The sequence below is a fragment of the Mytilus californianus genome, unplaced genomic scaffold (assembly GCF_021869535.1).
Source record: "Mytilus californianus isolate M0D057914Y unplaced genomic scaffold, xbMytCali1.0.p SCAF_4, whole genome shotgun sequence".
NCBI classification, from domain to species: Eukaryota; Metazoa; Mollusca; class Bivalvia; order Mytilida; family Mytilidae; genus Mytilus; species Mytilus californianus.
The window spans coordinates 103,943,663-103,958,176 of record NW_026262690.1 but is presented as its reverse complement, the minus strand read 5'-3'; the positions used below and the strand labels follow the sequence as shown (position 1 = coordinate 103,958,176).

Sequence of the window (14,514 nt, the reverse complement as noted above, 5' to 3'; positions counted from 1 at the left end):
AAACTTTCAACAAATTCCGATGTTACCTCCAGACTGCATGATAAGTCTATTAAAAGATCAAATCTGTCCAGGGAAAATAGTTTTGATAGCTATACAGCTTCCACCCTGGAATATTCATTTCCAAAGTTAAAACAACAGTGGATTAAAAAAGATAACAAATATTCTAGTCAGAGTAATAAACCTATTGTTCAAAATAACATTTCAAAGAAATCAAATGATAGTGTGTTTCAGTATGGACTAAGAAATGGTGTTATGTACACTGCAAATGTCAAGGTTATAAATGATGAAGAAATGTATTATACTGTTATCAGTATTAGTGGTAAGAATCTGTGATGGGGACAAAAAAAACAAGATCATACAAACGTTTAAAAACAAAAAGAAATCAAACAAAGTTTTACAAATATGTATGCATAGGACAAAAAATTGAACTGACATCAGGGCTTTGAGTAAGTGCTTTTGTATGTTACATATTGAAAAAATGTGGAAAAGGCTTTACAAATGACATATCCTTCTAAAACTAACACATTTTCTTGCAAATGCTAAAAAAAAATATATTTATTGGGCTACATAATTCACTTGGTATCAGTTGATCTCTAAATAGCTGTTTAAAAAGTATTCCAGGATACGAAAAATATAACAAAATAAAAAAAAAAAACAGTCCAACCATGTTGCCATATTGAAATTATAATGATCACTGGTACATAATTTAACAGCAGCTGTCTACTTTTAAAAGAAGTAAATATATTAACACCTGCCGTATATGGTAGGATCTGAGCAGGTTTCATTAAATTTGCATGTTTCATATAATGCCGTTCCAGGGTATGTTAATGTCACCTTTTGCATTTTTTAGTTGGACATCAAAAATGCCTTGGTAAATAGAGTAATTAAAATTCCTCAGTAAAAGCTTTTGAAATAACCTTTGTGCATGGTGGTCAATTCACAAAATGGGTTGTCCTCGGGACATGGACAGATGTTGTCTCTGATATTGTTAAAATTGTCAAAATCTTATTAGAAGTTTTTGAGATAATATTAAAACTGGTTGTAATTGTGACAAGTCTACTTCATCATAATGATATCAAGTTAGATTTTTTTAAGTGTTTTTTTTTTTATTTCCTTTTCAACATTATGTTAGTTTGATTCAAAATTGACTTTTCTATTAAGTATGATTCAGTGTTCATTCAGGTGAGGATGAAGTAGTAATAAAGTTTGTTTAACTATTTCACAGGATGTCCCTATATACAGAATATTGATGATGGAGGATTGCCCACGGCTAGCGGTGACGGACTTTATTCAGGAGAAGAAAATAAAAATGCTTCATTTATTGTTGATGTGGGTAATAGAATTGGTGACTTGGGCGTTAAAGTAGAAGGTAAATTATTTTTTTTACATTTTTTTAACTTTGAAATTATGATTCATGATACAAATTTTTCCAAAACAGTATATTTATGGTTGTTTTATGATATTGTTTTTTTTTTAAGAAAAAGATATTGGAACAAATTTATCAGGTATTTTCAAGACCAAAAATTTGGGATGCCAAATACAAATGTTTGGCAGCTTCAAAACCAAAAAGTGGTTACTTAAAAAGAACAACCAATATACTGTCTTATGCCAACATTGTATGAGTATGTTGAAAGAGAAACTTATAAAAGATTTTTTTTTATATAATTACTTTGTGTATGATAAAGGGGTTTATAATTGAGGAAATATTGGATAATTATTTATATTGTCCTGAGTAGAACATTATTTGCTACAGGGAAAATATTACCAGTACTTGTGGAATAACATTTTTATTGTATGGCTAAACCTATCAAAATGACAAGTTTAATTACTGTTAGCTACTGTTAACTGCACTATTTTTGATCATTATTGCACTAGTGCAACAGAGAGGAGTATCACACAATAATTTTCACTCATGTCCAGCAAAGAATATTTTTTGCTCTGAAATAACAAATAAAACCCAATTTAAAAGCTTCCAAAAATTTATATGACATTGTACTATAATTGTTGTACTTGTATTACCATAAGTCAAAAGTGATAAACTTTGAGATTACTGTTACAGGTCCAAATTCAATTGCCAAAACAACACTAGAGCAAAGGGAGGGTAGATACATTGTATCTTATGTACCAGTAGAAGTTGGAGTGTTCACACTGGTTGTAACATGGAATGGTAAAGATATACCAGGTGTGTAAAATAGTCACATATATAGATATATCAACAGGGAGAATTCATATGTAAATCATTAAGCTTGATCCAAGAATAAATGCTTAAATTTCATCAGCTTTTAAATGAGAACTGGTTTGAAACTTACAATTATCTTGTAAAAAGATTTGTATACCACCTGATAACGTTTTAATTGTTAAGACAAAAACAAACATTTTGCTTGAAATATAGATGTCAAAATCATCAAATTTTTTCATAAAAAAAAAAATTTGGAAACTTCACTTTTCCTTGATGTCAAGGTTTGGTTATCAGTAACCATATTTATATAATATTATTTATCCTGTCTGAAACAAACAATTCTACAATATTCTGTGCAGTGATGATGATTAATACTTTTAAAAATTGCAAATATCTATGAAACAGCTGTGACTACAGCATATTATTAGCAAGATTCATTTTTCCTGGAAATAAGGAGGCATGTTTGCAAATGTGATGTTAAGGAATTAACGAAAAAATGGTTGTTGATTTCTTTGATTTTGATATCTTGAAAAAGAGAAAAAAACAACATGTGGAACAGTTAAGTATATAGGAGAGAGACAATTTTTTATTGTCTCTGTTCCCTTAAGAAATTAACTGAGAATAGTTCACATAAATTTATTATTCTTTACAAGGGGAAATAATAATTAAAATACCATTTTATATTTTATAAAAATTTACTAAATTGGGATGATAAATTTTCTTGTTATTTGAAGTAAAAATTCTTTGATCTAATAAGACTTTAAAAATGTGTAAAAATGGTCAAGAGGAAAGAAACAGAACATTATATGTTATTCAGGTCTCAGACAGGGTATATATTGTCACATTATATACCCTGTCTGAAACCTGAATTACACATATATAATGGATTACCCCTGCCTAAATGTTTTTTCAGTACCAGATATTTGTTAAACATTCACCATGCAGTATATATATTTTCTGCATACGTGAAGGATCTTGTAATTATCTGTGAAAATAATTCTATCTTTCGTGTATGCAATAATTTGTAATAACACTTTAAGACATTAATTAAGTACTTGATGTGTTGTTATCCAATCACAAAACTCTACACATTTGTAATCCGTAATATAAACTATTATTCATGATGTTATTTTAATTTTCTTTCCAGGTAGCCCTTTCCATCCCAAAGTTGTTGATCCTCATAAAGTGGTTGTGGTTGGTGGTTGGCAGCAGATATTAGATTCTAAAGATAGAATAAATCTTGTTGTTGGAGAACCAAAGCATATAGCTTTTGATATTTCTCAGGCAGGACCAGGTATATTGCTTTAATATATATCCCCTCTCCTGAAATTGGTATAATTTGTGTATACTATGGGTTCATTTATTCTGTTGGGTTCCAATTTTTGTGACTGAATAAAAATTGTATGTTTATAAATATACATGCTTTTGACAAATTCTTCATACAAGCTATTATGAAAGTTGTATTTTATTCAATTCCTGGTTAAATTATACCCAATAAAACCACAAATATTAGTATGAATAATCAAATGAATCCTCTTAATATTTCTTTCTTTGTTAATTTGTTCTTGCATTTGTCTGTCCATAAGATATTTAAGTTCTCATCTCCTCATGAAAACTAAACCAAATTATATAAATAACTCTATTTATATTTATATTTATATATCTGTTTAGGTGTGTGCATCCTGTATTTGCTTTATGCAGATAAAATTTAAATAGGAGTCCAATGACGTTGAATGATTGATTTTTGTTTGCTTCACATCGTGTAATAAATATCACATGCAAAATAAGGATGAAATCAATACATCAATTACATGTAGGTTTTTAATTGTGGGTCTACTAGGATGAATGACGGAAAGATTGGTTGTTGTTTTCTGCTTAATGTGCACTGGCCACCATTTCAAGCATTTTCATAGTTTGTCCATATGGTCTTGTAACACATACAATTCTTTCTAGATTTTTATGAAATTAATATCAAAGGCATATATCACCAATGTCACAGATAGTGTTATGAGTAAATGCCCCTTAGAAATATCAAATATATAAACTTACATTGGTAGACCTTTCAAGCCTACATTTCTTTTGGGATTTTCTGAGAGAAGAAAAAAAAAAATATATATTGTAGCTATTGCCATTAGACAGATATAATATGTGCATCGTCTTAGCACATTAAAAGACTGTTAGAGTAGAATTCAAATATCAATAGATTTTTTTTGGTTTTAAATTTTTATTTTTAAATTTCAGGTCATCTAACAAGTGAAGTTACAGGACCAACATCGAGTTTACATTCTGTGATAGAAGCAACAGGAAGTGGTCAAGTAACAATGACATTTACTCCAGAACAAGAAGGTGAGAATCAAAATTTCAAATTTTGTGGTTTAATTTCTGATAAGCATACACTTAAATAATTCAAGTCATTTACAAGACATAATAAGAGTTCTGAAAGGCTCTGAATAAATATATGTACTTTATTTTCTTTATCTGAACATTCGTCAGAAAAAAATGCACATAAAACAGATTGAAATATTTTAGATTAGTACACTCACACACACACTGATACCTCACGATGAAAAAATTTTGGATTAGTTGCTGTGAATTGATTCACTTATTGATTTTAGATTGAAATTATCCTTTTAAAATAATGTCAACAGTTTAAACTGCAATACAAAAAACTTTTTCATCAACTTTTGTTTTATTTCAGGAAACCATTATATTCATCTGCAATGGAGTAAATTGGCTCTTCCAAAGTCGCCATTGCTAGGATATGCTGTACATGGTCGTCAAGACAACAAGGTCATCTTGACAGGAAGAGGACTTAAGGAGGCATCAGTTAGAGAGGAGGCTGAATTTAACATTGATGGTACTCAGGCAGGCCCAGGTAATTCATGACCGAGGAAGATTTGATTTATGAATTTTAAATCTTTAAAACCTTGTTCTGAATTAGTCATAGTGGGCTAATGAGCAAGGAAGTAGATTTCTGCTTCACATTTACAACTATATTTTTTTTTGTAATTGAGATGCACAAGTATTGAGTAACAAAAAATGAAATATGAAAGTTACGTTTTTGCATAATTTTTTTCATTTTTGTAGAATTCAATTTCTAAACCCCCCTCCCATATAACTACAAAAGGGGAGGTATTTGAAGACCTGTAACATTGCAAAATTTTACTGGTATTCTTTAAATAATTAAATTAAATTTTTTATAGGTACACCAGAGGTAACATTAACTGGAGTGAAGGCAGAAATTCCAGTCAAAGTTATTGCAGTGGCACAAGGGAAATATCGATGCCAGTATGTACCAGTTATTCCAGGGGCATATCTCCTTAATATCACATGGAACAATCGACAACTTCGTGGATCTCCATACAAGGTCAATGTTATCGGTGCATTCTATCCAAACAAAGTGACTGTATCTGGAGAAGGTCTGACCGGTGGTATTGCAGGAAGGTCACTGAACGTAACAATCGATACAAGAAAGGCTGGTCCAGGTTTGTTTCATGTTTCTTTTTTGAAGACTTGAATTATATAACATTTGACAGAAGTTTATATGGTTATAAATAAGTCATTTTCATAATTCTGCAGAACCTTGACAGATGTTTCGAACATATTTTTATCTTTAAATTTGATATCAAGTATGCATTTCAGAATTACTTCCCTTTAAAAAAAAATTTCAGATGTACAATTTACCCCTAAGTAATCGAAAAAACAAATTCTGTAAAATCCTTAATAGCCATGATAAGTGGAGAACAAAATTGTATTGAATAAAACTTGATGAATTCAAAGGCAATAAACTCATCTGAAAACACAGATTCTTGATATTACATGACATTTTTTTCCATGTTCCAGGTGAACTGACTGCATCCTGTATGGGACCCAATAAAGCAGCTTATTGTGAACTTGAAGATAATAGAGATGGAACATTTGAACTAAGAATCAAACCCCAGGAAATTGGTCGCCATGTTCTACAAGTTAAATATGGTGGTGAACATGTACAAGGTAAAAGCAAGGCCTTTACTTAGTCTGACCTTGAAGTTTATTTTCAATTCTCAATAAATTGATTTAATACCTGCAATTTAAAAAGGTATTTGAAAAGTCGAAATTCAGTATTTTTATCAAATTATAGTTGATAATTTTATGTATATTGAACATTTTTATTTTAGTTATTTTTTTTTTTTTAAATAGTTATGATTACAGTCATATTCAACTAAGATTAAAAAATCAACAAGATTGTGAATGAAAGTTTGTAGATAAGTGACCAATGTGAATCAAAATCCTGTTTAAACCTCATCAAAATAATAGTCTCTAGTTAAGACTTATGCCCAATGACTCATTGTGCCAGTTCATGTGTAATTTATACATACAAAGCCTAAACAATCATTGGATTTCTCTAAGTAGTATTCTGCTTGTTCTATCGGACTGGTTTCTATGAGACTATTACACAACTGTAGAGGAAATTGAATAAAATATCATGTAAAAGAAATGATCAAAAACATACATTTTCTATTATTATTTATAGGTAGTCCATTTATAATAAAAGTATCAGCCCCACCAGATGCCAGCAAGGTTAGAGTAACAGGACCAGGTGTGGAGCATGGAATCTTGGCAAAATTCCAGAGCAAGTTTATTGTAGAAACCAAAGGTGCAGGAGCTGGACAACTCACAGTTCGAGTAAGAGGACCAAAAGGTAAGTAATAGGAAGAGGCAAACAGTAAACATGTGATCTGTATTGTATTTAATTTTTTTAGTGCTGTTTTTTAAGGTAAATTGTTCACAAACGATCTGTAGGTAATACGAAAATACCAGACATCTGTACACCTGGAAAATTATAACATTATGCTGTGTTGCCAGGTCTTATTTTCAAAAAAGTTTGTTTTTTAACTATTAAAGAATATACATTTAATGTGAGTTATTTGGTACTTGTGGATTGATTGCTTTACTTCTGTATTTGTGGACCTATTATTAAAAGGATTCTGGGAAAAACTATTTATACAGCTTGTTTTTTTTATGTTGTCATAGCTATTATTTCAAAACTTTTTGCCTTGATCAATTCTTTAAACTGCATTTACATATTTATCAGTAAATATTTGTTGTCCAGTGTAGTGCAGCCCAGTGAAAAGATTATTTCCTTGTCTTGTAGGAAGCTTCAGAGTGGAAATGAAACGTGACAGCCAGAGAGACAGGACAATCTTGTGTCAATACTATCCAACAGAAATAGGTGACTATCATATCAGTGTCAAATGGTCAAGTGTGGATGTCCCCGGCAGTCCATTCCTCGTACATATTGTAGACACTATGGCTGAACTAGAGGAAGTAATGCGATCATCAATGTCGGGACGTCAACCTACAGCAAGATCTTATGATGAGTGGAGAGAAAAATTATAATTTATTTATACTTCTAAAAGATGATTTTGAAACCTGAGATTGCAAACTTTTAAGTCTTCAAATATGAAATGATAGATCTGATTTTGTAACTTACTCTGGACAAATGAATACTGATTGTTTGGAAATATTTTATTCAAACACTTGCATCATGAGTCATAGCCATTTTGTGTGATTTTTTGTACGAATGTTTTGTCTTGATGCTTTGTACATCTTGATTTATAATATTTTCAAGGGTTACAGTTATACTACTACTTAAGACCATTCATAAATTTTCTGAAACATACCCCAGTATTTTTAACCCTTTACAGTTCATTCATTTTTAGAATCGCAATCATACTTATCACATGACTTTCTACAAAATGAATAAAGAACTGCTGTAACATATTAAAATTAAGCCATAAGGACTGAAAAAGGGTTAATGGATTAATATTATGTAATAGTTTTGAATTTTCATATATATAAAATGGGTTTTAGTTAGTTTTTTTCTACTTAATTTTTTACAGGGTTCAAAGAAAATCAGGGTACATTTATTTCATTCATTTTTATAACTGAAATTGTTTTTGTTTATTAGATTATAGATAATTTTTTGGGTTTTTTTTATAATGAGATTGGTGATCTTTGTATGTGTGATGTCCTTGACACAAAAAGTGCTAATTTACAAATGTTATGTAATGAATTACCTCCCTTGTACAATGAAAAGAAGAATTAAGATGCAGGTAAATTTCAATATTTTGATGATTTGTATTAATCAAAATTCTTGCTTTCACTTAAAAAATACTTTAATTGTTTATCTACTAATATTCTGTATACCATATTAATTTCTACAAAGACTGGTTCATGTCTTGTAAATGTTTCCATATCACAAAAATCATACAATAAGTACATCAATGTCATTTCAAATTGTGCAATGGTGGAATTGGATATTGCTTTGATTGTTTGGTTATATATTTTGTATTTTATGAAATGAAACACATATATATGTCAGATCTGCCCAAATGGGATTTCTTGGACAAAAATATGTTCAAACTTTCTGAAACTCACTTTTCTGTCAGCAACTTTATTGTGGTATTTAAAGGTACTGTGTCTGATATTTGATTATATAGATATATTTAATTTGTTTGTTTTATATGATGATGAGCTACCAAAAATTTGTTGAATCTTCTGAATTAATGAATCTTCAACTAACTATTAATATTTTTTTAAGAAATCCAAACTTGATACAACTAGTTGATTAAAGAATTTGAGTAAAATTAGTTGAGAGCTACTGAAATAGTTTCATTTCATGGTATAAATAGATGTTGACTATATAATTTTTGCTTTTTAAAATATTTTGATATATATTTATACATAATTGATATATACATTTACATTGTTGTAAGGTTATTTGCTAATACTCATATTTTGTATTCATGTTTCCATATTTCACTCAAAAGCACAATATATAATACCTGTATCTACAAATTCACGGTAATTACGGTTTGAAGATCAATTTGATTTAACCAGAAATAAAATGATTGAAAATGAAAGACTTATACAATTATACATTTTTATTTTTGTTATGTTTATGTTTTTTGGTTTGTTTTCCTAGTGATGTTATTTTGTTTAAATTTTTTGTTCATTTAAGTGTCGTTACAAATCATGAATTTGAAAAAATGAACCATCGATTGACAAAAATGGAAAATCTCATTTGATAGTTTGATAAGATTTATAGAAAATAATTTAGAAATGTACCAATTCAAATTTCTAAGAAAATTTCAAAATTTTAAACTTCAAATTCAAAATTTAACAGGTTATAAGAGATATAAATCAGATATTGTCATATACCAAAACGAATAAAAATTACAAATGAATTAAAGGCTGTTATCAGAAAAGAGTGGCACTTAGATTAATGTAAGATGATGATAATGGATGGCTGCTTAACGTCCATATTAATGTAAGAACCATGTGATATACTCAGGATAAAAATTGACACAAAGTAATTTTTATTAGGTTGTAAATGTTTTCATGATTATTACACACATCGAATGAAAAATTTATTTCCATTGACTCTCTGTTTCATCAATGAACTGCTCAAAATATTCAGTGAAAAGGGTTAATATAACAGGGTTTGTTTTACTTTATATTAATAGCTTGACACAGAATTTCACAATGATATTGGAAATTAGATTATAGTTTAACAAAGTTATCTGACATTTATTTATTTCAATTTTCAACTCATTATACATGTATTATTATCAGTTTTCTGATACCTCGTTGTTAAATTGCTTATGATACATATAAAAAATCTTATTACCAGGATCATTCAACCTAACTTTTTTTATTACTTAATTAAATGCTTTTCTTCATTTGTACATCTGTGATGTTTTGTTTTTTGTTTACATGTAATTGTGAAAGAAAGTTTGTAGCTCGTAATAGCAGCATAATCCGCATATCTGACACAAAATTAGCTTTTTTAGTCATCAGCATTAGAAGTATGATAGAAAATTTAAAAATCTAAATAATAAATAAGTATATTTGTACATCTGTGATGTTTTCTAATTTATTTAGTAACAAGAAGAATTTATAATAGCAGCATATTCGGCATATCAGACACAAAATTAGCTTTCTAGTTGTCAGCATTAAAGTATGGTAGAAAATTAGAATATATTTGTTTTTACAATGTTTTGTTGATATTATTATTTAACGAAAATCTATGCATTAGCAAGCACAGCACTGTGTATTAACATACAATTATATAGCAATATTTAAAATCATATTCCATTTGAGTATTATGTTTATTATAATAAAACAACAAACCAAGAATGTTTTTTTTTTTTATACATTTTTATGGCAACAATTTTACATGGTTTTATGAATAGTTTGTGCTTCAGGGATACTTCATTTTATATAATTTGTTCTTGTCAACACTGTTGATTATACAGACATATTTACATGATAGAGAACCTTAGTTTCTTAGTTTGCCTTTCCTAGAAAAAAATCACGAAATTCAGAATCTGAAAATTTGACAAAAGTTTACAAGAAGTTGGTAAGGCAAGAGACTTAGGTGCACTGTTTCCAAAGGCGCTGATGGTGTCAACAATATATGTTTGTGATAAAAGGGAACCACTAGTGGTGGGTCAATGATATTTGGTATGCAGTTGTGTTAGCATTTGCACATTTCATTTCCATTGAGATTGAATGGCCCTGCAGGTATGGTTTATTGACTTTGAAACTTTTACTTAGTTCACATTTTAAAGTACAAATTTTTCTATCAAAATTATGTACATGTGAGACATAGTTTATGATTAGGTCAGATTAAGGGCAACAATGATATTTGGTATGCAGTTGTATATGCATTGGAACATCATTTCAATGGAGATTATTTTGCCTTGCACCCTCAATCATGGTTCATGGACTTTGAATCTTTTGCATAGTTTACATTTTAAAAAATTGCAATTTTAATCTCAACACTTGCCTTTTGGTATCAAAATTATGTACAGGTGAGACATATCTGTGTCAAGTTTATTTACCCATATGGCCCTCCCTACTTTTGTAATGCTACCCTAGTTTAACAGGGTTGGCAGCTGGTGTGTCACCTGTACTGCCTTTCACAGGTAAAAGTTGAAAAACTAAGAAAAATAAGTACTTCTATTACTTAAAACAAAATTTAATCAGGAAATAAACTGTACCTAAATAAAATTTTAGCTTAAATATCTTCTTGGAAATACTGTTCTTTACTGCATACTTTCTGGTCAATGATATTAATAAAATGTATATCAAGTGTTCACATGCTGAAATGTCTAGCCTGCCTTACATGTCATTATGAAATTATGTAAACAAAATCTAAGGTTTTACTAAAAGTATCACATAAACCAAACATTAACGATGACCCATGTAAATGAGGTCAAGGGCAGATGTACCCTGTGAGACTTACATGTTCACCTTACAATTATTCCATCAACCAAAACTAATGGACCTATTTCTTACAGTATCTGAGAAAGATACCTAACCACATAAACTTAACACTGACCATTGAACCATAAAAATAAGGTCAGATAAACTATACATAGGGACATGTTCACCTTATAATTCCAGTATCTGAGAAACAGTATTAACCAAGAAAAATTAACATGGATCATTAATCAAGGTCAAGTGAATCCCATCTGACAGACATGTTGACCATGCAAGGATCACATATACCAAATAAAGTTATCCTATTACTCATAATAAGATTATGATAATAAGGTGTTCATGTCTCTCTGGTAGGTTTCATCTGACCTTGACCTTTTTATGTGATTTATTGTATTATGTTAAATTTTTGTGATTTGGTTAATTTCCCAGATACTACAATGTATAAGCAAAAGGTTCAATATATTTGGTGTATGGAAATATTGTAAGGGTCTGTCTTGCAGGGTTCATCTGACCTTGACTTCATTTTCATGGCTCATTGGTCATTGTTAATTTTTCATGGTTATATCTGATTCCTAGATGCTATAAGCAATAGTTCAACAATATTTGGTGTATGGTATGATTTTTAAGTGTACATGTCTGTCTGGCAGGAATTATCTGACCTTGACCTCATTTTCATGACTCATTGATCAATGTTAAGTTTCATGGATATATCGGATATAAGCGGAGGGCCATTAAGTTTTACCCTTGTCCGTCTGTACGTCCCAAAATTGGTTTCCGTTCTCTAACTTAAGTTTGCCTCAACCAAATGTTATCAAACTTATACACAAAGTTTATTACCACAAAACACAGATCAAGTTTGAATTTTGGTGGCATCACTTTAACAGTTCTAGAGTTATGCCCCTTTATAAATGGAAAAATTGCAAAATTTTTCATTTCCGTTCTCTAACTTTAGTTTGCATCATCCAAATATTATGAATCTTATACACAATGCTTATTACCACAATACACAGATCAAGTTTGAATTTTGGGTGCATCACTTTTACTGTTCTAGAGTTATGTCTCTTTACAAATGGAAAAATTGCTAAATTTTTCATTTTTTTTCCAAAAATATCAGTCATTATTCAAGTAATTTTTAAAATTGGGAGTTATCTTCCTTTGTCGATGACTATAGTTGAATCAACTACAATCAATGCTTTATACAATGCAATGTTTAATTTTGCCTTCCACAGATAAAACACACATCAAGTTGAATTTGGGTAGTGTCACTTTAACCATTATTGAGTTATGCCCCTTTATAAATCGAAAAATTGCAAAATTTTTAGTTTCCATTCTGTAACTTAAGTTTGCCCCAACCAAACATTATGAAACCTATACACATTACTCATTACCACAAAACTAAGATCAAGTACAAAAATTGTTTCCGTTCTCTAACTTTAGTTTGCCTCAACCAAATGTTATGAAACTTATACACAATGCTTATTACTGCGTAATACAGATTAAGTACAAAATTCAGTGGCGTCACTTTTACCATTCTTGAGTTATGTCCCTTTATAAATATAAAAATTGCTAAATTTTTCGTTTCCGTTCCCTAACTTTAGTTTGTCTCAACCAAATGTTATAAATTTTATACACAACCGTTCTAGAGTTATGCATGTTTACAAATAGAAAAATTTCTGAATTTTTTGTTTCTGTTCTCTACTTAAGTTAACCTCAACCAAATGTTATGAGACTTACACACAATGCTTATTACCACAAAACTCAGATCAAGTTCAAATTTGGGTAGCGTCACTTTTACCGTTCTTCAGTTATGTCCCTTTATAACTATATGATATGCAAGCGGGGGCATCAACTGTGTCCACATGTGGACACAATCCACATTTATTTAGGATAGATCCTGAATTTTCGTGGGTTGAAATTTTCAACAAACTGTAGGCCCAGAGATAGTCTTGCCTTTAGGTAATTTTGATGGAATATAGTAAATGTTGAAATCATGTAGAATACTTTATAACATGTAAACTATGCAAAACATTCAGTCAATGAACCATGACTGAAGGTGCAGGGCCATCCGTTGAAACTAGAACTTTCAATGCTAATTAAACTAAATACCAAATACTGTTGACTAATCATATGTGAATCCCTTTAAACTGGCCTAAATACAAACTTTTATATGCAAACAGTGCAAAATTTTCAAAGTAAATGAACCATGAGGAGGGGCGAGTCCAAATTATCTCTATTTAATTGAGATGTGTCAATACTTATACAACTGCACACCAAATATCATTAACCTTCCATTAGTTGTTCACCATAAACTGACCTAATCACAAACTAATACATGTAAGCTAAGCAAAAGTTTCAAAGTCAATAGACCATGACTTGGGGAATGGGGCCAAATAATCTTCATGGAAATGATATGTGCCAATACTAGTACAACTGCATACCAAATATCATTGACCTACCACTAGTGGTTCCCTATAAGCTGACCTAATCACAAACTAATACAGGTAATTAAGCAAAAGTTTGAAGTCAATCGACCATGTCTGAGGGGGCAGGATCAAATAATCTCCATGGAAATGAGATGTCCCAATACTTATACAACTGCATACCAAATATCATTGGCACATCTCTAGTGGTTCCTCATAAACTGACCTAATCACCAACCAATAAATTGTTTGGATACAGAAATTTATCAGGCTTTTAAACATCACAACTTCTCAAACTTGATCTTAACTTCTTATATGACTATATACCAAATATCTCATCAACTGATTTTATGTATTACAGAAAAAAGTGCAGAAAACTCATATTTTTAAGCAATTTTCTATGTCATTCCTTGGCTACATAATTAAATCTTGAATTGCAACTTCTTATGATATGACTTAAAGAAGACTTTTTTGTTAAATAAACTGAATGTGACTTTTTTCCTTTGTAATACTGGTTATTTCAAGCATTCCTGTCAAGTTTTGTCATAATCAGTTCAATAGTTTGAGAAAAATCTAGTATAATGTAAGACGACATCTACAGCGATTCGAGCAAAATTTCTTCGAAAAATTCAAACCAAGCCGCAT

At 30.0% G+C, this 14,514-nt stretch overlaps 1 protein-coding gene across 2 annotated transcripts in view; it reads left to right on the top strand.

The window, feature by feature from the left end:
- LOC127738954 (filamin-A-like) overlaps nt 1-10,360 on the top strand; it is a 71,013-nt gene extending 60,653 nt beyond the window's left edge. For both annotated transcript variants that reach the window (XM_052250453.1, XM_052250452.1), the window contains 9 exons: nt 1,226-1,369; nt 2,060-2,182; nt 3,327-3,473; nt 4,421-4,525; nt 4,878-5,054; nt 5,383-5,664; nt 6,023-6,172; nt 6,693-6,860; nt 7,314-10,360. In XM_052250453.1, coding sequence (XP_052106413.1) covers nt 1,226-1,369; nt 2,060-2,182; nt 3,327-3,473; nt 4,421-4,525; nt 4,878-5,054; nt 5,383-5,664; nt 6,023-6,172; nt 6,693-6,860; nt 7,314-7,558 — 1,541 coding nt within the window. In that variant the 3' untranslated portion in view covers nt 7,559-10,360. The remainder of the gene's footprint in view (nt 1-1,225; nt 1,370-2,059; nt 2,183-3,326; nt 3,474-4,420; nt 4,526-4,877; nt 5,055-5,382; nt 5,665-6,022; nt 6,173-6,692; nt 6,861-7,313) is intronic.
- The last annotated feature ends 4,154 nt before the right edge of the window (nt 10,361-14,514 follow it).